Source organism: Carassius carassius, chromosome 20 (assembly GCF_963082965.1).
Source record: "Carassius carassius chromosome 20, fCarCar2.1, whole genome shotgun sequence".
NCBI classification, from domain to species: domain Eukaryota; kingdom Metazoa; phylum Chordata; class Actinopteri; order Cypriniformes; family Cyprinidae; genus Carassius; species Carassius carassius.
Window position 1 is genome coordinate 1,659,526 of NC_081774.1, and position 28,000 is coordinate 1,687,525.

The 28,000-nt window shown below is 34.5% G+C and overlaps 4 protein-coding genes and 1 long non-coding RNA gene across 5 annotated transcripts; 2 read left to right on the forward strand and 3 right to left on the reverse strand.

Annotated features, from left to right (window-relative positions):
- Window positions 1–601: 601 nt before the first annotated feature.
- LOC132095994 (ras-related protein Rab-8A) lies at window positions 602–9,239 on the forward strand. Its single transcript, XM_059501102.1, has 8 exons — window positions 602–786; window positions 1,687–1,747; window positions 2,524–2,584; window positions 3,028–3,105; window positions 4,652–4,741; window positions 4,994–5,059; window positions 5,176–5,226; window positions 6,185–9,239. The coding sequence occupies exons 1-8, from the start codon at window positions 663–665 to the stop codon at window positions 6,275–6,277; spliced, it is 624 nt and encodes a 207-aa protein (XP_059357085.1). The 5' UTR covers window positions 602–662; the 3' UTR covers window positions 6,278–9,239.
- A 149-nt stretch (window positions 9,240–9,388) lies between these two features.
- cib3 (calcium and integrin binding family member 3) lies at window positions 9,389–15,406 on the reverse strand. Its single transcript, XM_059501101.1, has 6 exons — window positions 15,161–15,406; window positions 14,409–14,443; window positions 14,136–14,247; window positions 12,291–12,438; window positions 10,445–10,640; window positions 9,389–9,571 (listed from the first exon to the last, which is right to left on the reverse strand). Exons 1-6 carry the CDS (start codon window positions 15,305–15,307, stop codon window positions 9,550–9,552), a joined length of 660 nt encoding a protein of 219 aa, XP_059357084.1. The 5' UTR covers window positions 15,308–15,406; the 3' UTR covers window positions 9,389–9,549.
- LOC132095995 (uncharacterized) lies at window positions 14,117–18,170 on the forward strand. The gene is made up of 3 exons (XR_009422530.1): window positions 14,117–14,303; window positions 16,911–17,434; window positions 18,039–18,170. It is a non-coding gene; the product is annotated as an uncharacterized LOC132095995 (long non-coding RNA).
- On the reverse strand, window positions 16,784–20,791 carry LOC132095992 (bone morphogenetic protein 2-like). The gene is made up of 5 exons (XM_059501100.1): window positions 19,963–20,791; window positions 18,623–18,759; window positions 18,413–18,535; window positions 18,033–18,228; window positions 16,784–17,366 (listed from the first exon to the last, which is right to left on the reverse strand). The coding sequence occupies exons 1-5, from the start codon at window positions 20,240–20,242 to the stop codon at window positions 16,939–16,941; spliced, it is 1,164 nt and encodes a 387-aa protein (XP_059357083.1). The 5' UTR covers window positions 20,243–20,791; the 3' UTR covers window positions 16,784–16,938.
- Window positions 20,792–22,037: 1,246 nt separating this feature from the next.
- On the reverse strand, window positions 22,038–28,000 carry LOC132095708 (uncharacterized). The gene is made up of 7 exons (XM_059500818.1): window positions 27,620–28,000; window positions 26,550–26,645; window positions 26,242–26,381; window positions 25,427–25,700; window positions 25,060–25,241; window positions 23,859–23,917; window positions 22,038–22,431 (listed from the first exon to the last, which is right to left on the reverse strand). Exons 1-7 carry the CDS (start codon window positions 27,672–27,674, stop codon window positions 22,281–22,283), a joined length of 957 nt encoding a protein of 318 aa, XP_059356801.1. The 5' UTR covers window positions 27,675–28,000; the 3' UTR covers window positions 22,038–22,280.

The window sequence follows — 28,000 nt, forward strand, 5'->3', positions numbered from 1 at the left end:
AAAATAAATATTTCATAAAACTGCAATTTAAATATATTTTTTCTATAGGCTATACAAAAAAGACAAAATAATAAGGCTGAATAAGCTGATCTATAGCATGTTAAATGGTGGTTGCCTGTCTATGAATGGTACACCCCTCTAAGATCACAGAAGTGGTTTGACCCAAGTCCTCAGCAGCCAATGACACTGACCCGTTAAACTGATTTTTAAGGTGTACTTCACGTGTATTTCACGTGTATTTAACACGTGAAATACACGTTAAATACGCGCTGATTTTTCACGCGTAAACTACACGTATTTAACGCGTTAAATACGTGTTGTTTACGCGTGAAATACACGTATTTAACGTGTTGTTGACGCGTTAAAATTCACGTGTATTTGACCCTCTTGGCCTTCCATATACACGTTACGTGTAAAGACATATTTATTAATACGGCCTTCCATAATTGAACGTATCCTACCATGACGAAGGATTATCTCATGAATATTAATGAAGGTATGTGCCCGCACGTTCCAGAAAGGTTAGGGACTACGTCAGTTTGACCTCATGAATATTCATTTAAGCAGCCTTCGCCATAGTATGATTGGTCAGTTTCTCGCTGCTTCGCGGATTCTGCGCTGTCTGCTGAAGAACCGGGCGGGATTTCCGCAATACATTCAGTATGGCGAAGACCTACGATTACTTGTTTAAACTGCTTTTAATCGGGGATTCCGGCGTCGGGAAGACCTGTGTGCTGTTCAGATTCTCGGAGGATGCCTTTAACTCTACGTTTATCTCGACGATAGGTATTTACGTCTCTGTTTTAAAAGGTTTTATGCTCGGATTGTTTATAAAACGTCAGGCTGTGCTAACGGCTATGCTAATGGACTAGTATTAGTCTGTTAGCTCTTCTAGAGTTTATGTGGTTTGCCTTGTTTCGTAACTTTTAACAGTTTTGCTGGTGTTCTGTCTTTAAATGAATTATTTTGTGCGGTGATTAGGTGTCTATTTGATTAATGTTTCTACAGGTTAGCATCTAGCTGTTCTGACAGAACGCTTAAGGCTTAAAATTGTACTGATATAACTTAGTTACTAACATGCCTGTTTATTTTCATTTAAATAGTTTTAACTTACTTAAAAAGGTTACGGTGGTACAGTTATGCTAATATCAGTTGGTAATGCCACTGTTATTTAATTGATAGATACCATGTTTCTTAATGATTGCTTTAAAGTTTTACCATATTTATAGAATTTAACTTTCAAGACCGTGGTGTGTGACACTTTCATTGTTATATGTGCAAAAACATGGTAATACATTTTTTTTCAAGTTATTGATGTAAACATTTTAATTGCTCAGTTAAGATCAGTTATAGCTTTATGATCAATCAGTAATCTGTCATTTTTAAATAATATCCTTACTGTTCATGCGTATGTTTTTCTAATTTTGTAATAAGAAAGGGTTATAAATGTCTGTCTTGGATGATGCTTGGTTTTATGATATAAATATATACACATACACAGTACACACACACACACACACACACACACACACACTATAGCATGTCTTCATAAGTATAATATGGACATCTGTTTGCCTTTTATGTATAAAAATAGTTTGGTGGTGTTGTAAGTGGACACATTTGAAAGAGACGTGGGCGTGTTTTTCAGCCGGTGACAGTTGTTCAGTTACGTATTTTCTCCTCCAGGTATTGATTTCAAGATCAGGACAATAGAACTAGATGGCAAGAAGATAAAGTTACAGATATGGTGAGTTTCTAGTCGTCTTTTCCTTCTAGTGTAACTCTCAGCGCTAGTTGAACATTTGCAGATGGCTGGAATGGCATGGGTGACTTCCTTTTCTTGAGAGTTTTCTGAAGGAGCCGCTGTTTGAATACTGAAACCATGACCAGTTTTAATTGCTCCTTTACATAGCAGAAAAATGCATATCTGCATTTTTCCTCAGATATGTGTATCGTAAATGGATTTAACATCGTCCGCTGCTCAATATACAGCATTAGAACAAATAACGTTGGGTTATTATAGAATAGCCCTATAGGTAACTGTTATTCTAATTCAAAAGCATCATCGCGCCGAACTTTTGCTTTCAATGTGAAAAGCCCTTTAGTGGTTGACTTTAGTCATTTTTCTAGTATTCCAACATATCGTATCATGATACGTATCGTATCGCCAGATTCTTGCAATACACAGCCCTATTCATTGATGATGCACTGAATCCTCAGGTTTCAATTTTACTTCATATGTATACAGTTTTGTCAATAAATACAAGCAGTCAGGTATGTTTTCTGTTTTCTCAAGTTAGTTCTATTACCCCCTGCATATTTTATTTGCTTTGGGTTTTATTTTTGCATATTATATTTTAATGGTCTATTACTGAACCGATACTGAATTGTCCTAATCTGCATCATGATGCATTGTAGAAACGGTTAATTTTGACACCCCTAGTAAGGAGGGGATCATCTTCCACTTTAAATGCATTTCAGCATGGCTGCAGTTACAACACTGATATTGTTTGATATTTACAGGGACACGGCAGGACAGGAGCGATTCCGAACGATCACAACGGCGTATTACAGAGGTGCAATGGTAAGAGATGATGCTGAAGTATATAAATTACTGTGCATTGTATGATGAGCTTCAGGTTTGTCTCGTTGGTTGCCCCCCATGTTGTGTTCTGTTCATTGTGACCTGGAGAGGATTTTCTTTTTCCAGAACAAAGCAGTCAATGTTCTTGCATTAGACCAAAACCTACTGGTATAATTACTTCCCAAAAACATTTGCTCCCCCCTCCCACCTCATTACACGTGGTGTTCCTGATCAAAAAGAATTATAAATGTATCATTATCCTATGTCATTACCAAATATTGCATTTTTGTGATAATGAGAGTTTTACAGGCAGTCTTTAAAAGGCTGAACATTTTTGAATTAGATAAGCACAGGGTTAACTCAGTGATAACACTTCCTCTGCTGTTGTCTTTATAATTGCTGTTTTGTGCACACTTGCGATTTATCTTGTTCTCTGATCTCAGGGTATCATGCTGGTTTATGATATTACTAATGAGAAATCATTTGACAACATCAAAAACTGGATCCGAAACATAGAGGAGGTGAGTGTTTCAGTACCAATTTATCTTCCTTAACAATACTCTTCTGATGTCAAGGCTCCTGCTGTGTGCAAGCACTTGCTTTATATACATAATCATCAGCTCTTATCTGCATTTTTTTATGTAATAAAAAGTTATAATCTAAATAATTACATAAGGTTACTGTAGTACCAACAGTGAAGCATGGGTTCAGTTCTCATGGAAATGCATGAACTGATCAAATGTAAAGTTTAAATGCATTGCATTTTGCTTTGTATAAGTGTCTAAAAAAAGCATTAATGTAAATATTCTGACTTTATCTTTAAAGGGGTCATATGAGGCGAATTCAAGTATTCCTTTCTCTTTGGAGTGTTACAAGCTGATTGTACATAGATAAGATCCCTGAAGTTGCAAAGACTAAAGTCTCAAAACCAAAGAAATATTCTTTATCAAGGTTAAGATTCTGCCACGCCCCCCTAAAACACCTTGTTTAAACACACCCCCACATGTCTACATCACTACGTGGAAATATTTGGTTAATGCCACCCAAATGTTCACACAAAGAAAGAAGGCGTGGTTTAAGTAACACAGTTAGTGTTGAAGCAGTCATGTCAGGGAGATGCTGTGTGTATCTAAGAGAAAGCAAAAGCACTTTATTTGTTCTTCTGAAAGTAGATGCATTTAGGAATCTTTAAGATTACTTACAACAAAACAGAAATGTTTTTAATGGACGAACATTTCGTGAAGCTAGGAGAGGAGCTAACTCTGACTTTTCTACGAAAACCTGGCGCTTCTGCATCCGCTACTGGAAGTATGTTATTATTTTAAGTATTTGCTATTGACTGTTCAAATGCAAAGTTGGAGTGAGTGAGTGAGTGAGTGAGTGAGTGAGTGGGTGGGTGAGTGAGTGAGTGGGTGAGTGGGTGAGTGGGTGGGTGAGTGGGTGAGTGGGTGGGTGGGTGGGAGGGAGGGAGGGAGGGAGGCCGGGTCATTCACATCACAGTGGCTTCGGCTGTCTTAACCGTCCATGTCTTGTGTACTGCAAACACATATGAGCTTCATCACTGTGTCTGTCACATGACTCTGTTTCTCTTTCGGGCTTGAACTGATGGTAAAACTAAGGACATTATTAACTGTCTTTACAGTTATTTTGAAAGCTGAAGTTTGCAATTATGGAAAGAGGTGTTACATTTCCAACAAGTGCTTGCGTTGTTCGGCCAATCACAATGCACTGGGTCAGTTGGCCAATCAGAGCCGACTGCACTTGTCGGATGAAGGGACTTTGTAGAAAATGACACTTTTGAGAGAGGCGGGGCATAGAGGACTTGCAATAATGTACTATATTTGAAAAATAATGTTATAAAAAATAAATATTGAAATTGACATGTCCATTAAATAATACCTTTTGAATACAAAAGCATGTGTTATTTGAACACTTTTTATTGTTGTCTAAACTACCAGTATCCTAAGTACTAGTCATTCAGACAAGTCCATTTTTGAAAATGTGTAGTATTGCACATCCTTACCAATAATGGTTGCATATTTATGTTCTTGTATGTTCTCAACTCAGCATGCATCAGCGGATGTAGAAAAAATGATTTTGGGGAACAAATGTGACATTAATGAGAAGAGGCAGGTGTCTAAAGACAGAGGCGAGAAGGTGAGTAGACCATGTTTACAAAATTTGATGTTCTCTTACACCCTTTTTCTTTCCCAAAAACAGTTTGCTTGTGTAATATTATTTAATGTTCATTGTATAAGACTCTACAGCAATGATGCCACCTTCCACAAGATTGCGTTTAGTTCTACCTGCATCACCACGAATGGCTAGAACTGCTAAACAGTCTGTAATCATCCAGTGAAATCATCATACTTGTATCTTATATAATGAAACCTGTCTGTACTCGTTTAGCTGGCGTTAGAGTACGGCATCAAGTTCATGGAGACGAGTGCGAAGGCTAATATCAACGTTGAGAACGTAAGTGTAAATGGCTTTTATGATTAATCCTGGTTTCATGCTGTTATCATATCTGCAGCAGATTGAATGTTTAAAGGTCTAGTCGTGACATAATGATGTTTCTGCTCTACTCGCAGTCATTCTTAACGCTCGCCAGAGACATTAAATCAAAGATGGACACGAAATTGGTGAGACTTTCCCTTTTTGTGGTTTAGCTTTGTGTAAAAATGAATTTAGATTTTAAATTGGGTAACACTTTACTATAAGATTTCTTTTGTTATCATTGGTTAACATGAACTAACAGAACAATATTACTACATTATTTAGTCGTCTCAGTGTATACTAATGCATATTTAAGATCAGTTTGTGGATTAGTTTATGCACTGTGAATAACACAAACATTTGTATTAACTGACATTAACAAAGTTTAATAATTGCTGTAAAAATGTCTGTTCTTTGTAAGTTCATTAGTTAATGCATCAGTGTTAAAACAGGATGAGACAAACATTGTAAACCGTAATATGCATGTCGCATGAGCTCTATTACATGATTAATCGATTTCTATGCATTTATCATCTTGGAAAAAAGTAGATTTTGCGTTGTCAACTTTTGGATGTCTAATTAAATAAATTAAATTGTAATTAATGAAAATTCTGATAACAATTATAGCATTTTTAATGCACGTCTATATACATTATAAATAATTGTATAAAAGTTAAAATGCATTACGATATTTGCAGATTCCTTGCTACATCTACAATTGGTTGTTTGCCGTGTTGTAAATGCATTATATATTTTCATAAATTGTTATAAAAGTATAAAAAAGGAGTTTTTTTATATGCATTATAATATAATTATACATTATATTTTCTCAAGGTGCAACAATGCATAGATAAGTTTTATAACTGACTAATTATTAATAAGATCATGCAGTGCATTATGAGGCATAATTAATGCATTAAAATAATAATTAATACTTCCTTATTATATAATTAATTATATGTAAAGGCTTGAAGTAAAATGTTGCCATTTGGATGAATGAATCCAATATCCCATGCTCAGTATTCGTACAATTTCTGGCTAGCTTGAGATAATAAAGTGAGGATCTTGAGTTTGATGGTTTATTTTTTTTCTTTGCTCATGCAGGAGGGGAACAATCCTCAGAGCAGCAACCAGGGAGTGAAAATAACCACTGAACAGCAGAAAAAGAGCGGCTTCTTTCGCTGTGTGCTACTGTGAAGACCAAGGCCTTACTGTCCGCCAACCTTGGGCTGAACACGACTGGACTACCTTCTCACTCTTAGCACTCCTCCTCCTTCCTCTTTATCCCATCTCTCCTTCTCTGTCGCGCTCTTCTTCCAGCCCTAGAGCAGTCGGAGTTCCCGGCTCCTCTTATCTTCTTCCATTGACTGAATAGCGATGCCGCTTCCTCTCGCTTATGACCCTTCCCCGATGAAACAGTGGTGGGAAAGCATAGGTTCTGCAAGTCAAGGTGAAGAACTGGGTGCTGATGCATCGTCGCAAATCGTTCCAGCAGCAAACGTGCACCTAAAGAAGATCCCACATCTTTGTTTCAATCGCTTGTTTTGAGCGCACAACTGCCAAAATTGATCCATTCCTTCGTGGCGACCTGGAAGCAGTCTGGGTCGGGCCACAGAGCGTGGCCTGATATTGAGCCAGTTTGAGAGTTACGTGGGACTTTCTTTATCATTCCATTTCCATGCATTCTTTGACAATCACATGACCTTATTGTAACTAGAGGAATATTATAACCCACCTCTTAGATGCTTTTTCCTTTCTTTCATTCTAAAAAATTTTTTTGGCCCTGGTTTTATTTTTCAGACCTGTTACACAAACTTGGTATATTAAACAAAGAAAGATCCTACTTTTTATTCATTAAGACACGTTTGCTGCTTCGTTAAAACTAACCTCTTTTTTAACATGCACACAAAGCGGTTTCCAAATAGATCAGTTTTTTTATGCAGTAGCGCTAGCTTTCGTTTCTTTGAATAAATCCAAAACTCAGGTCTTTATTATGACCTGAAAATGGCCCAACATGAAAGCATTCTGTAATTAAAAACACTTGACTGGTGTAATCAAATGAAACTGACACCTAGCCCTTGATAAGAAGTGATAGGAAATCCTGTGTTTGTAGTATTAATAAATATGCGTAACCAAAAGCAATGAGAAAGGGCGACTGTGTAACCTGAAAAGTAGAGCTATACTTGAGAAAGCACCTCGCGTATACAGAAGTTCAAGCACTTTATCAGTATCTTTTGTGTTGTGTGTAGTTTGTGCCAAGTGATAGTTTTGCATCATGTTCATGTTCGTTTTGAGATTCCCCCAAACATTTTCTTGAGTTAGTCCTAACACTTATCCTGATAGTAAGCCAAAGCTGGTTTTATGCATTGGCTGCAGTTCTTCTGTCTGTTGTTTTGTTAATTTTTATCATATTCTTGTATTCTGAATGGACTGTACATGTAGCATCTGAACTACAATCCTTCAACATGTCAGTCTTCATTAGTTTGGGTTGCACAGAGTAAAAGCAAACAGATTTGGTTTGTGTGACTAGGATTAACTACCCAGAATACAGTAATCCAGCATTCCTGAGTTTTGAATAGTGTGTTATCATAAGCACATGCAAGAAATGCAATGCTAGAGAGTTCAAAAGCAAACTGCAGTCGGATAAGAGTTTTCAAACTGAGTCACAAAAGACCTTTATTCAGAGAAATTGTGTAGTTTTTCCTTTGCACCGCAGTATACGCAAATGTGCATTTTGTAGTCATTATGAAATGAAACATGTCAGTTGGTGCAGTTGTGTTCACCAGCAATAGATCAGGAAACTTTACCAGTAGCTTCAGCACCCGTTAGATTTGAGGGAGAAAAGAAAAAAGTCAATTATGAAAATCCAAATCAAAACCTGACAAGAACACATTCAGGTCAGATTTCACCTCAAAAAACTGTTTATTTAGCATTAGCAAAAATTAAGTATCTACATAAAATAAAACTGCTTGCATATTAGACATTGTGGGTTGTACCAGCTTAAAATAAAAATCACAGAAATAGATTGTTATTTTATCTTTTACATAATGAGAATTCAAGAAGTTAATTATGAAACTGTCACAAAAAAAAAGTTCTATATTTATACATCATCCATTTGATTTGGGGTGAAATGTGACCTAAAAGTGTTTTTAAAAGATTAAAAGGCTAAGAAGAACAGTGTTTGACTGTTTTTGAGACAGAAGTGCATTAAATTCTCTTCTTTCTGCAACATGGCACATGCTAAAAATGGCCACTTTCCTTTTCTTTTCCCAAGCTTAATTGTTGATCAACTTGAAATGACTTCCTGTTTGCACCTTGTTCTCTTTCCACCTCGAGGAGATGGTGTTTTGGGTTCGTATTTGCGTTAGAAGCCGTATGTCGGTGTAACGGAGGTTGGCCCGTCTTCATCTGTACACACAGCATCTCTCTTCACTCCCTGTCCAACAGTGTCTTGCCGTTTGTCTTAATAACTAATACTTGATCTTTCATTTTGGATCTATGCATCATGAAGGTTATACTGTTGACCTCCTGTGTGTTTTGTCTGTGTGTGCGACTGTGCGTCTGTGTTTATTATTTTCTGTAGACGTTCTGTACATTGAAGCCTTCTTCTGGTTGTCTGTTCTGAGCTTTAGAAAACAGTCTGCAGTTTAAAACATGTAAACAGACCTCAGACCAAATTTAATCTGGCCTTAGGGTGTTTTAAAGTGATGGAATAAAATGCAAAAACAATATAACAAGACAGCTGGCAAAAAATTTGTATTTAATTAGTGGAAAAGAACATTAGCAAACAGGTACCGCTTTCTGTCTTAACAAACGGCTTTGCAGTCATGTCGTGTTTATCGAGCAGTGATATGTACGTCTGTCGATCTCAGTTATTGCTGTTTAGTTTGTCTTGCTCATATTTCTTGATTTGAAACGACTCATCCATATCATTTACAGATTCTTTTTATATGACCAGGTTTACTTTTGTCGATTGTGAGGTATCTGGGGAGATCGGTAAATTACATTTTGGTATAAAAAAAAAAAAAAGAAATAATTGTAAATAACTCTAAAAGGAGATCTGCTTAAATTGTACTGTACTTTCTAAAACGTTGAAAAACTGATCTACGGTTTTTGTAGATATCTGTACTTTTGATTTATTAAAATAAGATTCTTTTAAGAGACGGATGTGTGTTTGTTTAATACTGACGGATGCATTATTTTCAGGTGTTGGATTTGATGTCGGCCATCCAAAAAGAAAAAAAAAGTACATTATTGTGTTTTAAGAATCCTTATATTCATTCAAGTATATATTTTTAAACATTAATATTGGATTCTTCTTATATTTGTACAGGTGTTTTCTTTATTCCTGTTTTTTGAATTGGTAATGTAAGCCAACATCTGTACCTGACTTCATCTGCAGCGAAAGATCTTACAGCAACTTGATAATTAAAAAATAATTTTCCTGTGGTTCAGTGTCCAGATGATTTTCATATCCGGATGTGGAAGGTGCTAGATGGGAGAAGATCAAGACATTATTAGGATTGAAAACATTAACAGCCAGCTCCATCAAAATCATCTGTATGCTGTTGATTAGTTTACTTTTTTTTTTTAATCAAAACTTCACTTAAACTGAAACATACAAATAAATTAAACATTGATAGTAACATAAATTTAAAACAGTAGAAAAAAAAAATCACATTTTTGAACACAGACTTTATAATGCACGATTCAAACTTAAATTTTTACAATTCATGAATGAAAACATTTTGTAACATGAAAGGTCAGAACTCCTGTTATAATGTTGATTTTGTAATAAATTAATCTATTACTTTTCCTACATAATTTTTTACAAAAAACATTAGTAAAATATATATTTGGGAGACTTAGACCTTTCCAACGATATGTAGTTTGTCAAGATTAGATTAGATTTAATTGTAATATAGTGAAGTAAATGTAGGCGTCCCGTATATAAATACTCAAATAATGCTGACTGGAAAGATCAATATTTTATCACCAAGACACTATTATAATTTTTTATTATTAATTTTTATATTTTGATTTAGCTTTTATATTTTCAGTTTTCATTTTATGGTGACCAATATATATAGTTTGTAATCTTACATAGTATTTTATTTTAATTTTGGATTTAGTTATATTGTATATTGAGAAATGTTGCCTTGTCAACTAGCTAAAATAAAATACTTTTTTATTCAATTTCAGTTTTGAAATTGATTGTTTTAGATTACTGTAATAACCATGTTCCAAACCTAACATCTGATTAAGCGATTATTTATTCAATTAAATCCAAAGCATGGTTCTCTTACTGTTTTCATTCCAAGCCCTAGGAAATGTTAAGCATCATTCCCAGTGTGTGGCTGTTACCTGAGGAAGTCAGGTGCTCTCACGATCATGTTCTGGAAATCCTCAAGAGACAGACGGCCGTCATTGTCCAGATCAGCTTCATCGATCACCTTCTCACACACCATCCTCACCTCATCCTCGGTCAGCTCGTTACGCGTCAGTTTATTTAAGGTTTTCTCCAGATCTGATTTACAGATGAAGTCGTCGTTGTTAAAGTCTAGAGGGAAGAACGAGGGTAAGCTGTGTCAGAAAACACTTCTGTTGGTGCTGTTAAAATGATTTAATTTGTGTTTAGTTTAAGCTGCCAATAAAATAAATTAATAAAGCTTTTTAATGTAGCTTTTAAAAAGCAGTAGTCATGTAGAAAGGCATTTGAGGTAAATAATGTATTTATCACTAAAAATTGGCACATTCACCGATCCTAAGCCATTTCACAATGCGTAGACAAATTAATTAAAATAATAAAAAATATTTTACATTAATTTATTGACCTATTTATTTTTTTTAATATTTTAATCATAAATGAAACAATTTAAAAAATATATATATTTTTTTATTATTTGTATATTAATTTTTTTTTTTTATCTTTATTTTTTTTTCTTACATTTAAATTAAATTTATGCATTTAGCAGATGCTTTACAGTGCATTCAGGCTGACCTTTTTTACCTAACGTGTTCCCTAAGAATCGAACCCACAACCTTTTGTGCTGCTATTGCAATGCTCCACCACTGAGCCACAGTATATTTTAGTATATTTTATTTATTTTAAATGGGGCAACCATGATAGTTCACTACACATTGTTTTTTAATTCTCTCAACAGTGATGCATAATTTCAGCATAGTCTCTTGTTGAAATCATTGTTCTCTATTGTTTGAGAGCGTTATCATTTACCCCGTGTTAATGTTGCATGAGTTTTTTTTTCTGATCAGATCAGATTCTCTGAGATCTTTTATTCTGTTGTTTAATTAGACAGCTGCATGCTTTTCATAGGCGGTTTCCTCTTTAATGAACGTGTGAATTATGGATATTCATGTGTCAGTTAAGCTTCTGCAGGTTCATCTCTACATGAATAGGAACAAAGACTGAGGTCACGTCATAGTTTCAAATGGTTTCGTATACGCTTCCAGAATAAACGGATTCATAACCTCATGTAGTTATCAGGGTTATTATTGTTAACTAAAACTATTGAAAATAATTTTCCAGTTGAAACTAATTTAAAATTAATACATAAGATAAAAAAACGAAACAAAAATTGGAAATGCACTAAATGTAGTGGAAATAAAAACTAAAACTAATTTAAAAATAGGCATAATAGTGAAAAAATAAATAAAACTACAAAAAAGACAAACTAATTAATACAAACTATACTAGATAATATATAAATAATACTGCTTAACAATGGTCCTTTTTAAATATAACATCAGTTTATGTGATTATGTATTATGCTCTTACATCCAAAACATTCTTCTGTTTTGATATTTTAACCAATTTCTTAATAAATTAACATGATCAAAGAAAGAAAAATGAACTGGATGTTTGGATTTTTTTTATTAAAAAGGAGAATCTTTAAAAAAAAAGATATACTTTGTTAATGAAGTAGTTGACATTAGTTTATATTTTTAATAGATTCGTGAGTTTTGGTAACATGACATGCATCCATCTTTCGCTTAGTACATAAAGTAAGTTACCCGAGACTGACCAATACACATTTTGAATAACGTTACTTAAATATGGGTTATTATTCAGTGTTGAACAAAGGGTTAATAATTAATTCCAAATCGATTAACTACTGACCAGTTTAGCTAACCTCACAAATGGTTGATCGTTTTTACGTAGAAGCACGTACAATGTTTGTTTAAAACTGACCGTAGATTTTAAAAGCGTAAAATGCCTTCAGGTCCCGTGGAGCCATTTCACTCAGCACTGAAAACATGTCCAGAAAGTCATCCAGGGTCATGTTTCCTTCGCCATCCTCTGAAAAAACCTCAGCGATCCTCTGTCTGAACGGGTTGTCCTGCATAAAACACAACATTTTCATCTTAAATAAAATCCTCCAAAATAATCTAGACCACGAACTATTGGTTCTAACTGGTTAGATTTCGTTAAATCTTCGTTCTTTGTACATTTCCGTATGACCCGCGCAAACGCCTCAGTGACGGTTATTTTTGGGGCGTGGTTTGTGATTTTATTTTATTTTTTTAAACGTACGTTTTCGATTGGCGTCGTACAAATTCATACGATAATTGCCATCTTGTAAACCATTTTAATACTCTTCTTGATAGTATTGCAAATAAATCGTTATCATGTTTACCCACAAGCTGCACATGCAATAACTGCTTCTTGTTGAAAACGACTGAAGACATTTGAAAGTTTTGTTTCTTACACTGATTTTAGATAAATATTCCCCTCAAACAGCGCCCCCCCCTGTAGAATACATTATGTGTAGAATGTACATTTTGGGGTGAACTGACTTTAACCTTTGTGCATCAATTGAAAAATGTTACGCATAGGTCCATGTCAAAAAATTTGAAGCTTGGGGGCACAGACTTAAGTTTAGTCTCATTTGAAAGAAGACCCATGGCAGATTATTGTTGAAGTAAAGAAAAGTTTAAAAAGTTGAACAATGCTGTGAATGAAAATGAGTTATGAACAATATTTAATATAAAATATATATTTTATGAAACATGTTGAGCTCTAAACCTGCTAGAAAATCAAAGCCATAAATCTAAACAAGTTATGTTCCAAATTTGAGGTTGACATCTCAAAAAAATTTGCTATCAGTAAGATTTTGTATGGGCACAGTATCAAATCCCCCTCCCCCCCCTTACATGCCAGCAAACCTCCGCTGGTGCACTCAGTGGTTGGATTTGTGTTTTGCAGTAGAGTTTTCTCTCTCAAATATTAAAAGCACACACACACACACAATTGTTTTTATGACGGGTACAAACCACACTCTTACATCCATACCAACACACCCACACAATAGCTGCATTGTTTATCCAATTGGCTCTATAAGAAGCAGAAGCAGAAAACAGGAATAAAGCGAGTTTTTCTTTTATAGATCAAACCTGAAAAAATGCCACCATCTGCTAAAATTTTTTGAAACCTTGCCAACAAAAAGAAAGCCTATTAACAAAAATAGAATAATTATACAGTTAAATGGCATAGCAGTTTGAATTGGTTTCAGTGGGGACATTTTTGTCCAAAAGGTCCTGACAGGAACTATTTTGTGTAAAATAGATTTATTAAAGGAAATGTGGGTAAAATAGTAAAATTCCAATAAAAATACACACCTCTGAAAAAATGTATGCAGTTCTCAATAACGTAGGCAAAATTATAAAAAGTAAAATAAAAACACCCGAAAAGGACATAAATGTCAAAAAGGTTGCACAAGGGTTAAAATAGGCCGATTTCGCGGTAAAAAAAAAAAAGCGGACTTGGCAAATCTGGCATCTCTAGTTCTGAACTCATTTTGGCATATGGTTACCTCCATCGTCATATTATTAATAAACCACTCATTTAGAATATCATTTCGTAAGATCAAGTGTCTTGCATTTTTTTTTTCTTTACTAATACAAACACTTCATTAAATTAAACTAAGCTGCTGGTTCTCAAGTTAAGAGGATCTGATAACGCTTAACCTCACCAAGACTGCGATCAATTAGTAAGAGGTTCATTATTGATGAGGAACAGGAGTGAGATGCGCCGTACCTTCAGCTCCGGCATGCTGCCAATCAGCTCGTAGGGCAAACGCACTTCCGGTTGGTTTTTGTAGTCCAGTGGCACGAGCTGCGGAGCTAAATCACGGTATCGATGAAACAGTCTGAGCAAAGACGACAAACATTCATTGACAGCTCTTCTCAACTATTCTTCTATCACGTAAGTTTGTGATATTAGACATCTTCCTACTGTTTATATGAGTGATAACTGGGACATTTCAGCCACATAAAACCAGCAAGTAGCTTATTTTAATAAGCACCTCACCTCAGAATTTCTTTTCTGGTGAAATAAGTGCAGTCCTACAAAAATACGAGAAGCAAAAACATGCAATTATTTATTTTTTGCTCAAAGTACCTTCATGCAAATGATTTATAATTGTGTTAAGAAAATAATGAGATGCAAAGCATTCATGCATATTCATAGCTAACATGAATATTTGAATATCAATTCTCAGTATTCTCTTTATTATTTAAACTTTCCAGAAGTGCATCAGTGTCATTTTTGCATAAATGTAAATGTACTCATGCAGGTGTGACACTTTTGTTAGAAAAATTTGGTGTTAGTAAGATGTTTTAAAACAAATTAATACTTTTATTCTGCGAGAATAAATTATATTGATCAAAAGTGACTGTGAAGACATTTATAAAGTTACATAAGATTTCTGCTTCAAATAAATACTTTTCTTTTAAACTTCCTATTCATCAAAGAATGCTTAAAAAAAAGAATGTGTCAGTCTCTAAAAAAAATACGAAGCAGTTTTCAACTTATTCTGAAAATATTCAGAAATGCATCTTGAGCATATTAGATTGATTTCTGAAGATCATGAAGACTGGAGTAATGATGCTGAAAATTCACCGTTGATAAATAAATTACATTTCACAATATTTTACACTATAAATAAGTTATTTAGTAAAAATATTTCAAAATATATCAGTTTTTATTATTATTAGTATTAAATAAATGCAGCCTCAGTGAGCACCAAACAGTGTAGCGGGATATCAAAAATGATGACTGACCTGATATGCGTCCAGTTGCTGGGATGTAAAGATGGTCTGTTTGTTCCCCATTCTTGCAGCTCCATTGCAAACTGGCTGTGGACTGCAGCTGAATGAAGCAGATATTTCAGATATGAAATACTGGCACAAAGGGCCACAAAGAGACATGGCAGATCAGGTGTCAGCCGCTCCGAGACCTTTAGTTCTCTGATAATGGCAGCATTTCATCATTTAGCTGCCATCAATGGCGGTCTCTCTTGGATGTGAATGTGTCCTGTCGGTCAGGGGAGACATCTGAGCGTCAGATTACTGACCCCTTTCACTGGGAGTACTGGAAGTATGCTGATAGGGTGAAATAATAGTCATATATTTTTAAGAAAAAGAAAATAATTTTCACTTTTAGATTTTAGTTCTTATGTACCCCCCCCCCTAAATTCTCATTTTAAATTCTCATCAGTCATTTTAAAGTGCTTTAAAGACTAGAGATATCCTGAAAAGCAGCTTGGTGTATTGTGTTTATAATTGCAAATGCATCTCAATTATGGCATTAAATATGCAAGCACTGGTGCATCAGCGCACTATTGTGAGTTGAGTTGGTTGGCACAGAGGCTGAATGGTATCAGTTGATCTTGCAGCTGTTCACCTGCTGTTCTTTTACTTTCTCTCCGGATAACGGCTCATATCTCTACCTGTCAGCTGTTGCTTTTCTTGCCACTTTTTTCATATGATCATATGGGAAAACTCGTCTGGACGGCTTCAGATCAGCCTTAAGTTTACGGTTATATTTTATGTTTGTATTTCTTTTGTTTTGGACTATTTTCCTTTTTTTTCTGTCACCATCTTCTGGTGATGTTTGGATCTGTAGATAACTAATTGGTTGATTAATGTGAGATAAATGAACAGATGCAGGTCACTGAAATACTTCAAAAACCCTCTGTTAACCCTCATGTAAAAACATGGAAATGAGAAAAGAAAAGGAAATGTGAAAAGAAAGTGGTACAAAGAAGAAGAAAAAAGAAAAAGGTGTAAAGTTGAATGAAAAAGGAAAAGAAAATGGTAAGAGAAAAAGGGAAAAAAGAGAGGGGGAAAGCAATAGAGAAGGAAAGGAGGATAAAAAAAATAATAAAATGGAAAAGGAAAAAGCGGAAATTTAAACCAAATTTATAAAAAGGAAAGAAAAAGGGAAAGAAGAAAAGAAAAATGTAAAAGATAAAGGGGGAAAAGAGAACGGGGAAGAAAAAGGTCAAAAGTGAAGGAAATAAACAGTGGAAGAAAAGAATGGGGAAAAAGAAAACAAAAAAGGGGAAAAGGTTTGTTTCTTGCAATATATATAAATTATCTTTCAAAAAACACAGAAAAAAAGATCTGTACATAATTTTTGTGTAAGATACAAAAAAGTGGAGGGGGCTTAAAAATAGAAAGCTGAAAAGAAAAAAGAGATAGAAAAAAAAGAGTTGGTAAAACGGGGGAAATAGAAAAGTTGTTTTTTTGCCATACAAATTACCTGACAACAACCACAGGAAAAAACATAACTCTTCATCATTTTTGTGTAAGATAGAGAAATAAGGGGGGGAATCTGTTTTCTTATATATGTATAAATTATCTGGCAACAAACACAGAAAAAAAAAACCAACTCTATCCATTATTTTTGTGTAAGAATTTATTTAGTTTATAATATAATAGTTCACAACATGCAATATACAAATTTACAAGCAACCAACTCAAGCTCCCCCATATATTAAAATTTGATCTCTATTTACATATTTTACAGTCCAGTCCAGATTGGTGAATGAGGTTGGTCAGTGACAGCCGCAGCTGCCAGCCACCATGTCATCATACTGCTTCAGAACCACGTTCTCATCGTCGTCAAAGTACAGCAGGTTAATGCTGAAGAGCTTGTCCGGCACGCAGCAGGGCGTCTCGATGCCTTTGGTCAGTTTGAGGGCGTTGATGATGGACTGGACCGTGGCGTGGTTGGTGGGCCTCATGTTCTGACCCAGAGGAAACGGACAGGAGCCTTTGCAGTGGTAAGCGTTGTATCCGCGCGGAGACACGATCCAGCCGGACCAGCCAATCTCCTCGAAGTCCACATAGAGCGGCAGACGCTGACACGGCATCTTCTCCCCGCTCTCATCATAGTCTAAGGAGCGAGCGCTGCGACGAGCCGCAGCTGAGAGAGGGAGGCTGGGAAACGGGAGCCTGGGTCCAGCAGGAGAATCATCTGAACCTGAAGACACAGAGGAAACTTTTAGATGCCATGGACTATCCTTGTTCAAGTGATGCTCTACTTAAAATGTAAGTCAGCTATATATTTTAAAAATTTTACTGTGAAAAAAAATCTATATTTAATTTAATAATAACAATCATACATTTAAAAATGTGCAAAATATTATAAAAAAAATAATATAAATATATATATATATATATATATATATATATATATTTTAGTGTTACTTAAGTATCAATGAAATACTAATATATTTTTTATTAACATTTTAAATTCCTTTTTATATTTTCTTTCCATATTTAAATTTTAGTTAAATGTTTTTTAGTTTTTTTTAGACTTTATTATTTTAAATTTTTTTTGTTAGTTTTATTTCGTTTTTTTTTATTTTAGATTTTACTTTAAATATTTTTTGCATTTTTGTGTGTGTTTCTATTGCATTGCTAAATTGTTTTTATATAGATAAGTTATAGATGTGTTTAATTCAAGCACTTTGTTTATTTGATTAGTGTATTTTTATTTACTATAACACTGTATTTTACGATTTACTATAACATTATTTATTATTTATTTTTTTAAACCTTTCCACTTTTTATATTTTAAAATATTTCAAGCATCAAAAATGTTTTTATCGTTTTAGTTTTAATTTTAGACATATAAATGCCTTACCTTTAGGCGTGAGCTCCAGAGAAGCGGCCCGTCTGCCATCGTCGGTGAAGAGGACCAGCATGGGCTGTTTGCTATGATGGTGGTTATGGCCTGATGCGAAACGCACAGTTTTCGGGTCCATCTGAAGACCTGCTAAAGTCCTGACTGAGACTAGGAGCCCCAGATTACTGCCTTCATCCGACATCCAGGAGCGCACCTTTGAGATATTAAACATATTTATTATCGAGGAGAATTTGCACAAGCAACTCTCTGGGTCTGTTCTAAATCCTAGTCAGCTCCTTTCTAAGGCAGCATTTTAACTAGAATATAACTTAAAGGTAGGAAGACTCATCATAGTCATAGAAAACCTCTCAGAAAATGTGATTTTTATTCATACTTACAGCTTGAGTGATGGTAAACACCTCCCAGCCGCTGGAGTGGATGGGCACCAGTCTGGACGAAAGCAGTTTCTTCCCTTGTGAGACGTTCTTCTTGCTGCTATCGAGAACCTGATAGACACTGACCTGCATAGGAACACCTCTGCAATGATTAACCTGAACAACCTTCCTTTAGAAGCGTACCGTTTTCTTTTCAGACTGTAAATACTGTACCTGACAGAAGTGATGTCTGTTGAACGTGAGCGATGCTTGAGGTCTGAGCTTGAACAGATGAAGCTCGGCCGTGAGGATCTTCTCACTCTTAGCGACCATGGACATGTTGAAGAGAAACTCGATTTGTTCACTGTGCACTAAAGACAGAAATCAGATGTAAGAATTGACACACAATCACACATACTTTATGCATATTTCTCACCATCCCCCACCTCAATATTCAGATTAGCAGCTGATTAAAATTTGAGCCATTCACAAAACCTCACATTGAGTCATACAGTCTTGAATATTTAAGTCCACGCGTCACTAAACTTAACTCTTATGTTCTAACAATTCCTTATTTTATAACAAAATCTAAATGTTGATCATGATAACTTCTGTTTAAATAGCTGGTATCCTGAACACTAAGACATACAACTAAGCATACAATTTTAAGTATAAACTATATGCAATTCCATATTGGTTTAGTTCCATTCTTATTTTTTATTCATATATTTTAATTTCATTAAAATAAAATATCAAAGTGTTGAGTATCTACTTTCTCAGGATTTAAAAAAGGGATAGTCTAAAGGATAGTCTAAATAGGTTCTGATTACACCTATTAAATCTTGATGAAACTGCAAACATTAAAAAATATTATTTTACTTAAAATTATTTTTAAACTTATGATGTTAATAAAGGAAACATATCAAAAGCAATGTGAACGTTTCAAAACAGATTAAAAAGCGGCACAGGATGCACTTTATGAAGCAGGTTTATAGTCAGCCTAACTGAAAAAAACTAAAGCTATAAAACAGGTTAATAAATCTTACTTGAAATATAATATAAAAACCAATCTTACCTTGTTTTAGCTATAGTTTCCAAACCATAATTTCTCGTTTTCATGTTTAAAAGTATATACAAAAATAACTAGTGCTAACACTGAAATCATAAAAAGGACAAACAAAAAAAGTAAATAAAAAGTACTGAAGCTTTAACTAATAATTTCTTTAAAAAATAACGGAGAAAAGAAAAATTGTGACAATCACTGTGAAAACCCAGCTAAAGTCATTTTTGGGTGATTTACTTGTTTCTACATAAAATCATTTTTCACAAGGTAAAGAACACTCTGTGAAAATATAATCTTGGTATCTTTATTATTGACTAGACCATATCAGATATTTAAAACAAAGTAAAAATTAATGGCTAAAATCCATCTTTGATGTTTTAATAATTACATTTATTACGAAAAGAGCACATATGCCCGCAAACATTGTTCCATTCCATATAGGCAAAAACATAGACTATTTGTTTTATGTCCACTGTGCCACCTCGAGTCAATAAATGAGTCAGAATCTTACGTTTATTGAAGAAACTGCGGACGGTGTTTCCTTCCAGGAGCGTCGGGTCTTTGGTGACTCCGTTCACATCTGCGATGGTGTTATACAGGTCCAGCATGTACTGAGGAGGCTGTTTGTGTCCCCGAACCAGAGCAGCAGGAGGATCCTCCATCCCAAACACCTCCAAAAGCCTCTTGATGGCCTCCGAGCGCACTTCTTCAGACTCGGTGTTCAGCTGATTCTCAGACGGTCTGCAGATGGAGAGTCCCATCACGGAGATCCAGATCACTGCGGTCAACATGTTGACTGGTCCTCAAGAGATGTTCTTTGTTTGCTGGAGCTGGACTGAATGAAGAAACCCCAGATTGGCAGGGCTTTATATGATGTTGGAAAAGTCTTCGGTCAACAGCCCTAAAGAGCTGCTATTTAGTCGCAAATGTAAATCAGCAATCAGCGAATGTAAAGCAAATCTAATGGCGGTGTTAACAAGGTGCGAACTGGACTGGTGGTCTTGTTGAGAGACCCTGAGAGGAAATTAGTGTTTATCTACCGTGCTACGCTGTAAATACACTCTAAATATATCGATTCAAGAAATAAAAGTTAAATTATAGTTAATTTTTTTAATTGTATTACATTTAGTCTGTTTAGGCGGCGCGAAGTAGATTTGGCGCGAAGTTTGCTCACCGCGGGCGGTTAACTTCCCTCAAAATGGATCCATTAATTAAGACAAAGGAGGATAATGTGATACGGGAAAAATAATTATTTCGACAAACACTGTGAGAAGGTTCCAGCATGTGCCCTGTGTTTTCATGTTAATGACAAACACACCTGCTCAAACAGAGATTTGAGTCCAAGCGAATTGAAATCACCTCCGTTTATTGCGTCATGCTAGATTTACAATTTCGCGCGGCTCTTATGTTAAAGAGAACATGAATTTGAAAAAAAAATAGGCTTGAGTGTGCATCAATAGATAGTTAATGTAAGTGCAAGTGACTTCGTTGGGTGGTTTAGACCGCTGTAATTTCTCATCTGTAATTGATTGTTTTCATTAGGAGCTCATTACAGTGATCCGGAGATTTCTTAGATTGCATAAGTTTAATAGATGGCATGGGTTTTTGTCATAGTATTAATGCAGAAGGAGACTGATGTTGGATGGCATCTTTGCAATTTAAGTTTCAGAGTTGTTGACTGATTTAGAGGACATATTCCAAACTTTAAAATCAAAGTAGGTGGCCCAAATTTGATCCACTATTAAATTGTATACCTTCAAAGACCATTAGGTGCAAATACTGTCTGTGTTTTGGATGTTGCAGTTTACTCACTTATATGTCACAAATCACAAACAATTGCAACAAAGCGTTTGAACTGCATTTGGACCATGTAGGGACTAAACATTATAGTTTATCTATCTATCTATCTATCTATCTATCTATCTATCTATCTATCTATCTATCTATCTATCTATCTATCTATCTATCTGTTTATATATTTATTCTAAAAATGGTTTATTTGGGATTACAAGTTTTGCAGGATGCTTCTTATATATTGGTTTATCATTTTATATAATGTGAATTGTACATTTAATTTATGGAAAAATGTTTTAGACTATTGTTATATTATCTCTTTAAATCCATTGCAAATGTTAATGCACACGTTTGTCTAATGTATGTATGTGTGTGTGTGTGTATATATATATATATATATATATATATATATATATATATATATATATATATATATATATAAAACACGTTTTGTTTATGGGCTGTCCCCGTTGTTTATAATTTTGTGTATAAATTGTGAATTTGATGTTTCATAGTTATAATTTCCAAATAAGGCCAGAAATTGTTTAGCCCACTTTTGCAGAATTGGGTTGCTTTTTTTAATGCAGTTTGGAATAACTTTAAAATGTCTCTCTATAATAACTTATTTGGGATTCCAGTATTTCGTAGGCTATTTTGCATGTGTGACACCTCTTTGTCATTAGCATTTCTTGCTAACGCTTTAATTATTGGTTGATTTGTAGTGTGATTTAAAACTGAGACATTTGCATATGTACCTTTCTTCAGTTGCTCTCTGCAGATTGTCATGTAATGCAAAACTGGTGGATTGAAAGTCTGTTTTTCCACTTTCTGACATAAATTTTATTTCCAAAATACTTTTTTTTTTACATAATTTACATATATTACATAACAGCATCTTTACATCATGCCTTTACACTTCTGTCCATTAATGTGCATCCCCAAACCTGACATTACAGCCATGCAAATGATCTATGAGGAGAACTTCAAACAGTTCCCACTGTAGATGCTTCAGTCTTCCAGTAGAGGACGCCATATTTAAGACTGGCACAGACAGGAAGTAATGGCCAGAACAGTGCGGATCTGGCCTTGTTGACTGAGGAAAGTGTGGCTTTCGTAGTCTTGAGGAACACAAGCGTTGCCCTGTCCTTCAGCCCACAGCAGACATTCACCGAGATCAGATGCGCTCCTGCAGAAACACACGAGTGTGTTAGTTAACATCCAATAAAATGCACTTAAATCATCAATGGGAAAGGTGTACTAAATAACTTTTCAACTCTTTAGATCTGTTAAAATTTTCATTTGTGGTCAAAATGTATCAGACTGAACTGAATGTACATCCAAGTATTTATGAATATCACACATTACAATGAGCTGGAGCCTTATTTCTCGCTAAGCCATCTTTTGTCTGCCTATTTTTACATTCATTCATTAACATGTACAAAAGCTGCTTACACTTGTTCGTGTAAATATAAAACCTCAATACAGTGAGTTTGAGTTAAACTTTTATTTAGGAGAGAAACAACTACAACATAAAAATCTACAAGCTAAATACAGTAGTCAACATTTGAAGTGGATCAAAACAATTCATAAAAGTTGTCCTAAGACAAGAACGGTGTTTGATCCACTTCAAATCTTGACAAATATAAATCCTATCTACGTTCATACATTTATATACATTACCGGTCAAAGTTTATAGAAATAATCAAGATGCTCACCTATAGCCTGCTTTTATTTCATTAAAAAAACCAGTAATAATACTAAAAAAATTATTATGATTTAAAATGTGTTTTCTCTGTGAATATATTTAAAAATGTAATTTATTCCTGTGATGCACAGCTGTATTTTCAGCATCATTCCTCCAGTCTTCAGTGTCACATGATCTTCAGAAATCATTATAATATGCCGAATTACTGCTCAAGAAACATGTATGAATTATATTAATGTTGAAAACAGTTGTGCTGCTCCTTGTGGAAACCGTTATTTGATACCAATAACTAAGATGTAAAAAAAACAACAAAAAAATCTCTGTTCAGCTTTTGTTCAGCAAGAACAAATTAAATTGATGGAAAGTGACAGTAAAGACATTTCTAATGCTGAAAAAAAACTCAATTTCATTCTATTTTTGATTCACAGTTTCCAGAAAATATTAAGCAACAACACATTGATAGTAATGAGAACTATTATTAATAATTGAGCACCAATATTTAAAGAGCAGCAAGTAATGATACTGAAAATTCAGCTTTGGCTCATAGGAATAAATTACATTTTACAATATATTCACATAAATTTTAGTTTTTTAATTGCAATGATTTTGTGATTTTTTTTTTTTCCATCAAATGAATTTCAAAAGAGAGAGAAAGAAAAAAAAAAATTAAATGAAAAAAAAAAAAAACGTGTCAAGATGTTGATGCTACCTTAGAAATCAAATAACATATTAACTAAAACAAAGCTGTTGTATTTCTGCCTTGGATTAAAGTCTGACCGAAGTGCCAAAACAAACAGAGTTGTGTTTCAGTACACACTATAAAGAGTGTGTGTGTGTGTGTGTGTGTGTGTGTGTGTGATCATGTGTTTGCTCAGCTGTGTAGGTAAAGTCAGATGTGTGGCGTGTACCTGAGAAGACAGCGGCTCCCTGAGGTGCAGCTTCCCAAACATCTGCCAACATCTATTTCCTGTAAGAACATTAGCAACACAAGAGAGAGCCATCAGTTCACCACCTGCTGTTAATGCGGGACGGCTTTTAAGATGCTAAGTGCTTTGATTTGGCACCTGTGGGGACCATTTGTGGCCTCCTCGCACCTTTTGGGATTGCGGCGTCAGACAGAGAACATCTGACACGGATGTGTTCAATAAGCACAAGACCGGTGTTAAAACTTTTACACAATTAAATGCCTTAGGATCTGTTTTAAGAATTAATTTATACTTAATATGAATTTGGAACTGATTTTCAGTGGCATTTTTATCACTACTAAGACGTCCATGTCAAATACTTTAAAGCCGCACTACACTTAATGAGCCTAGAATCTAATATATAATGGAAAATATCACATGAATATAGAACATAAAATATAAAGAATTCATGCATTTTAAATATTTGGAACATTTCGTCACTTTTTCATGCTATTTTATCTCAGAATTAATGCTGCAATCTGGACAATTTTAGGAGATGCACTGTATGCATGCAGTTAACTGTGCTAAGAGTTTTTCAAGCACTAAGTAGTTGTTTAGTGTGCAACATCTCCATGCATATTCACATGTGAGTTAGTGCTGTCCGGTCATGGAAATGTGAATTGGAAATGTCTGGAGGGGGGAAATGGATCAGGATGCTGATCTTTAAGGCCAACAAATGGAGAAAACATGACTCATTTCCTTTCTGACCAGCAGAATTTCCTGGCATGAGATCCTTTGCTTCAGCATCAGATGATTGAATTTCATTTCAGTATTGGTTTGGCCTTATTTCCCTTTCTGAACCTCCAATCTAAGCTTTTAACTAACCCGCTGACCACTATAATTATATCATACATTTCATTTATATCGAATGTCTAAAAGGCTACTTTCATTTATTACATCAACAACCATTATGACATTATGCTACTTTTTAAATGTAACCAGTGAGAGAGATTTACGTTTGATGTCTGAAACAACCAAATCAGACAGAGATGAAATGCATTGTTAAGAATAAAGTTTATAATAAATTACCTACCATTAGAAAAATAATTGCATGAGAAATTGTGTGTGCCAAAAAAACACTAAACAACAAATGAATTTTGTTATACCCACAGTTGAAAGTCAATTTATGCAATTGTTTGCTCACCCTCAGACTTTCTACTTTGACTCCGTCATCATTGTACATGATCTCGTAGTGATGCTCTACATACGGGATTCGGTAACATCCCTCCATTAGTTTGCACTGGGCCACTGTTTGGATCAACTCCACTTTGTTTGGAGTTTCAATGAGGGTGGAATCAAACTTAGTCGGCATACATGAAAATCCCTCTGTAAGTAAAACAGATGATTAGTGTCATCATTAGAATATTTTTGATGCATTTATTAGTGCATTTGTTTTTATATATATTAGTGTTATTTGGTACTTAAGCCACTACTCTTCTTTCCTTCGACTGTTAGGGGTATACTCTAATGCACACTGATTATAGAGGGACTTTTCTTTTGTTTTCTTTTACCTGGGGCCCCTTTGGATCCGAGACATTTGCCTGCGTCTATGACGGTCTCGTACGGAGTCTCAGAGTAGTATGTTTTCAGTGATGGTGCTCGGACACACCGGCTCATTTTGGCTTCGCATTGACAGTCCTCAATGATCTCGACCTCACGCAGACCTTCATACAGCATCACGCGGTCCACACGCACCCCGGCCGGCTCGCAGGTGGAGCTCGGTCCACAGGATGGAGAACCGCTGATGGAGTCTGCAGCTCCTGAGGACGGATCCAAGCGCTTCATCTGTAATGGTTATGGACAAAAAAATTAAGATGTATGAAAAACCCTTTTTTTGTATATACCTAAAGTAAAATAAAAATACTGATTTGACATAAAAAGTTTTTTTTTTGTATAAATATATCATGTGTAATTTATATGTGAATATCTAAATATTTAAAGTATGTATTTTTTCTTAATAATTAGTTTTTATTTAAAATATATTCAGTAAAAATATAGAATAAAATAATTAAAAAAATAATTATAAATATATGATTTATATAAATATTTTATGTGTATTTTATATATTGACAACTAATGTATAACATCATTATTAATATGATTTATTTAATTAAATAATAATTTATTAATGTTAAATCGCTTCACTCTTAAAACGTAGTCACTTTCTCTCTACACTCAAAAAAATGAAAAGAATGTATGTGAATGTGTATATTTATAAAAATGTTATGTATTTGTATTTAAAACTATAATGCTTTTCATATTTTGCATGCTTGTATTCATTTTAAGAAATGTCGCCGTCTTGTGGTCAGTTGTAGAATTGCTTTACCTTTTTGTGTCTCAGGAATTCGAGCATTGATGAATATTTGGAGGCTCTTAGCCCCGCCTCCAGAGACGCAGAACGCACTGATTGGTCACAATGCGCTCTGCACACGCCCACATCAACATTCACAGGACTGCCAGAGATATCTGTTACAAAATAAAAAAAGGTAAGAAATTAAGAGACAGAACCAGTCATAGAATCAACTACTCAAACATCAGGATTTTACAACATAATCGCAAAGACTATTTATATTGCATTTCATTCAGCATTTAAAGTGTTTCTATTTTTATTTGAATCAAATAACTAAATGAAACCTTTGCCAATGTAGATGATGTGCCTCTGGCGTCTGCAGCAGGCTCTCGCTGTGAACAGGTTTCTGGATTCTGTGTTTTTACCTAAAACTGCTGTGACTAAATGACACAAATACACAAATGAGTTATATTAGTTAAATATTCTCCTGGTACCTGTTATACACTGAGAGACAGCAATTGATTGCAAAGAATACAAATATTCTAGTCAATAACAAGACTGCATGTGACCAAAGTTATAATTACCTCAAATAAAACCATAAAAATGTAATTTTTAAAAATAAAATAGTTAAATGAAATTATATATACAAACTGATTATTGTTTTATACTTATTTTACTTCAGCTAGTTATCAGGGCAACATATAACTACAAACTACATGCAATAATAAAATAATATGCATTTAAGGCACAGTATAAGCAATAACTAAAACTGAAATTAATAAAATGAAAAAAAAATCCATATGCACAAAACATAATGAAAATGACAAAATTACTACATCTTAAGGTAAAATAAAAAATATGAATACCATTTCAAAATATCATTTTAATTTCATTTAAGCTGTACACTGAAATTAAAATGAATAAAAACTACAGACATATTCCAAACATTAAAAAATTATGAGAATACAGCACAACTACTAACACATATTGTATATAAAAATATACAAAAAAATAATACGAATTCAAAATACTTATAAAACTATACAAAAATAAAATTGAAAATGAAAATGCAGTACATAAAGAACTTGGTACCTCATCTGTCATAAATTACTTTTGTGATGGATGGTACCGTGTTGTTATACCATGGTACAGGAAACATACCATGATGGTGAATTATGTATATATTTATATTTAAAATGGTTCTACAAATGTCCAAAAACCTGGTCCAGACATGCACCAAAAGTGTCATTTTAACTGTATTTGTATTTCAAAAGCATTATATTGTAAAAATGACAAGACAGACTACATTCACATATATTACATTCACAAACAGATTATATTGTAGTCACATGCTCCATTGAATTAGGACGATCTTGTATGATAATACATGTAATAAAAAGATAAAACCACTCACGGGTCTGATGGATGGCGCAGAGCAGAAGAAACACCAGCAGTGGCAGTAAATCCATAGTAATGTTCCTCACACAAACACACACACCACGTCAGGTCTGTGTCTTCAGCCCTGCTCTTCTGGGATATTTATACCTGCATCGGGTTAACTGCTGCTGAGCGTGTGAGGTCAGTGGGAGAGAACTTATCAAATTTCCATGACTCTTATGCCTGCTGTTAGGAGGCCAGCAGATCAAAGAGCATCTCCTCCACACCTCCAGCTCACGTGTGCTGTCAGACCCATCCTTTCACTAATTAAGTACTTAAGAGACTCTGAGCCACTAAGCGGCCCTCATTCAAAGGTATTAATCATCTTTTATCTCAGGGGGAAGGTGTTTAGCACCTC

Bases quoted from the DNA above. Each gene is read 5' to 3' on its own strand.
- LOC132095708 (XM_059500818.1), bottom strand. From the start codon at position 27,674: ATGGATTTACTGCCACTGCTGGTGTTTCTTCTGCTCTGCGCCATCCAT. The intron at 25,242-25,426 runs GTAAAAGAAAAC...TTTTACTTACAG, and splicing joins CGGATCCAAAGGGGCCCCAG to AGGGATTTTCATGTATGCCG. The intron at 23,918-25,059 runs GTGAGCAAACAA...ATGTTCTTACAG, and splicing joins TCAAAGTAGAAAGTCTGAGG to GAAATAGATGTTGGCAGATG.
- LOC132095994 (XM_059501102.1), top strand. From the start codon at position 663: ATGGCGAAGACCTACGATTACTTGTTTAAACTGCTTTTAATCGGGGAT. The intron at 2,585-3,027 runs GTAAGAGATGAT...CTCTGATCTCAG, and splicing joins CGTATTACAGAGGTGCAATG to GGTATCATGCTGGTTTATGA. The intron at 3,106-4,651 runs GTGAGTGTTTCA...TTCTCAACTCAG, and splicing joins GGATCCGAAACATAGAGGAG to CATGCATCAGCGGATGTAGA.
- cib3 (XM_059501101.1), bottom strand. From the start codon at position 15,307: ATGTCTCTTTGTGGCCCTTTGTGCCAGTATTTCATATCTGAAATATCT. The intron at 14,444-15,160 runs GTCAGTCATCAT...GTATTTTTGTAG, and splicing joins AGCAACTGGACGCATATCAG to GACTGCACTTATTTCACCAG. The intron at 12,439-14,135 runs GTACGGCGCATC...TGTTTTATGCAG, and splicing joins GCAGCATGCCGGAGCTGAAG to GACAACCCGTTCAGACAGAG.
- LOC132095992 (XM_059501100.1), bottom strand. From the start codon at position 20,242: ATGTTGACCGCAGTGATCTGGATCTCCGTGATGGGACTCTCCATCTGC. The intron at 18,536-18,622 runs GTACAGTATTTA...GTTCCTATGCAG, and splicing joins ACAGACATCACTTCTGTCAG to GTCAGTGTCTATCAGGTTCT. The intron at 18,229-18,412 runs GTAAGTATGAAT...AATATCTCAAAG, and splicing joins TGTTTACCATCACTCAAGCT to GTGCGCTCCTGGATGTCGGA.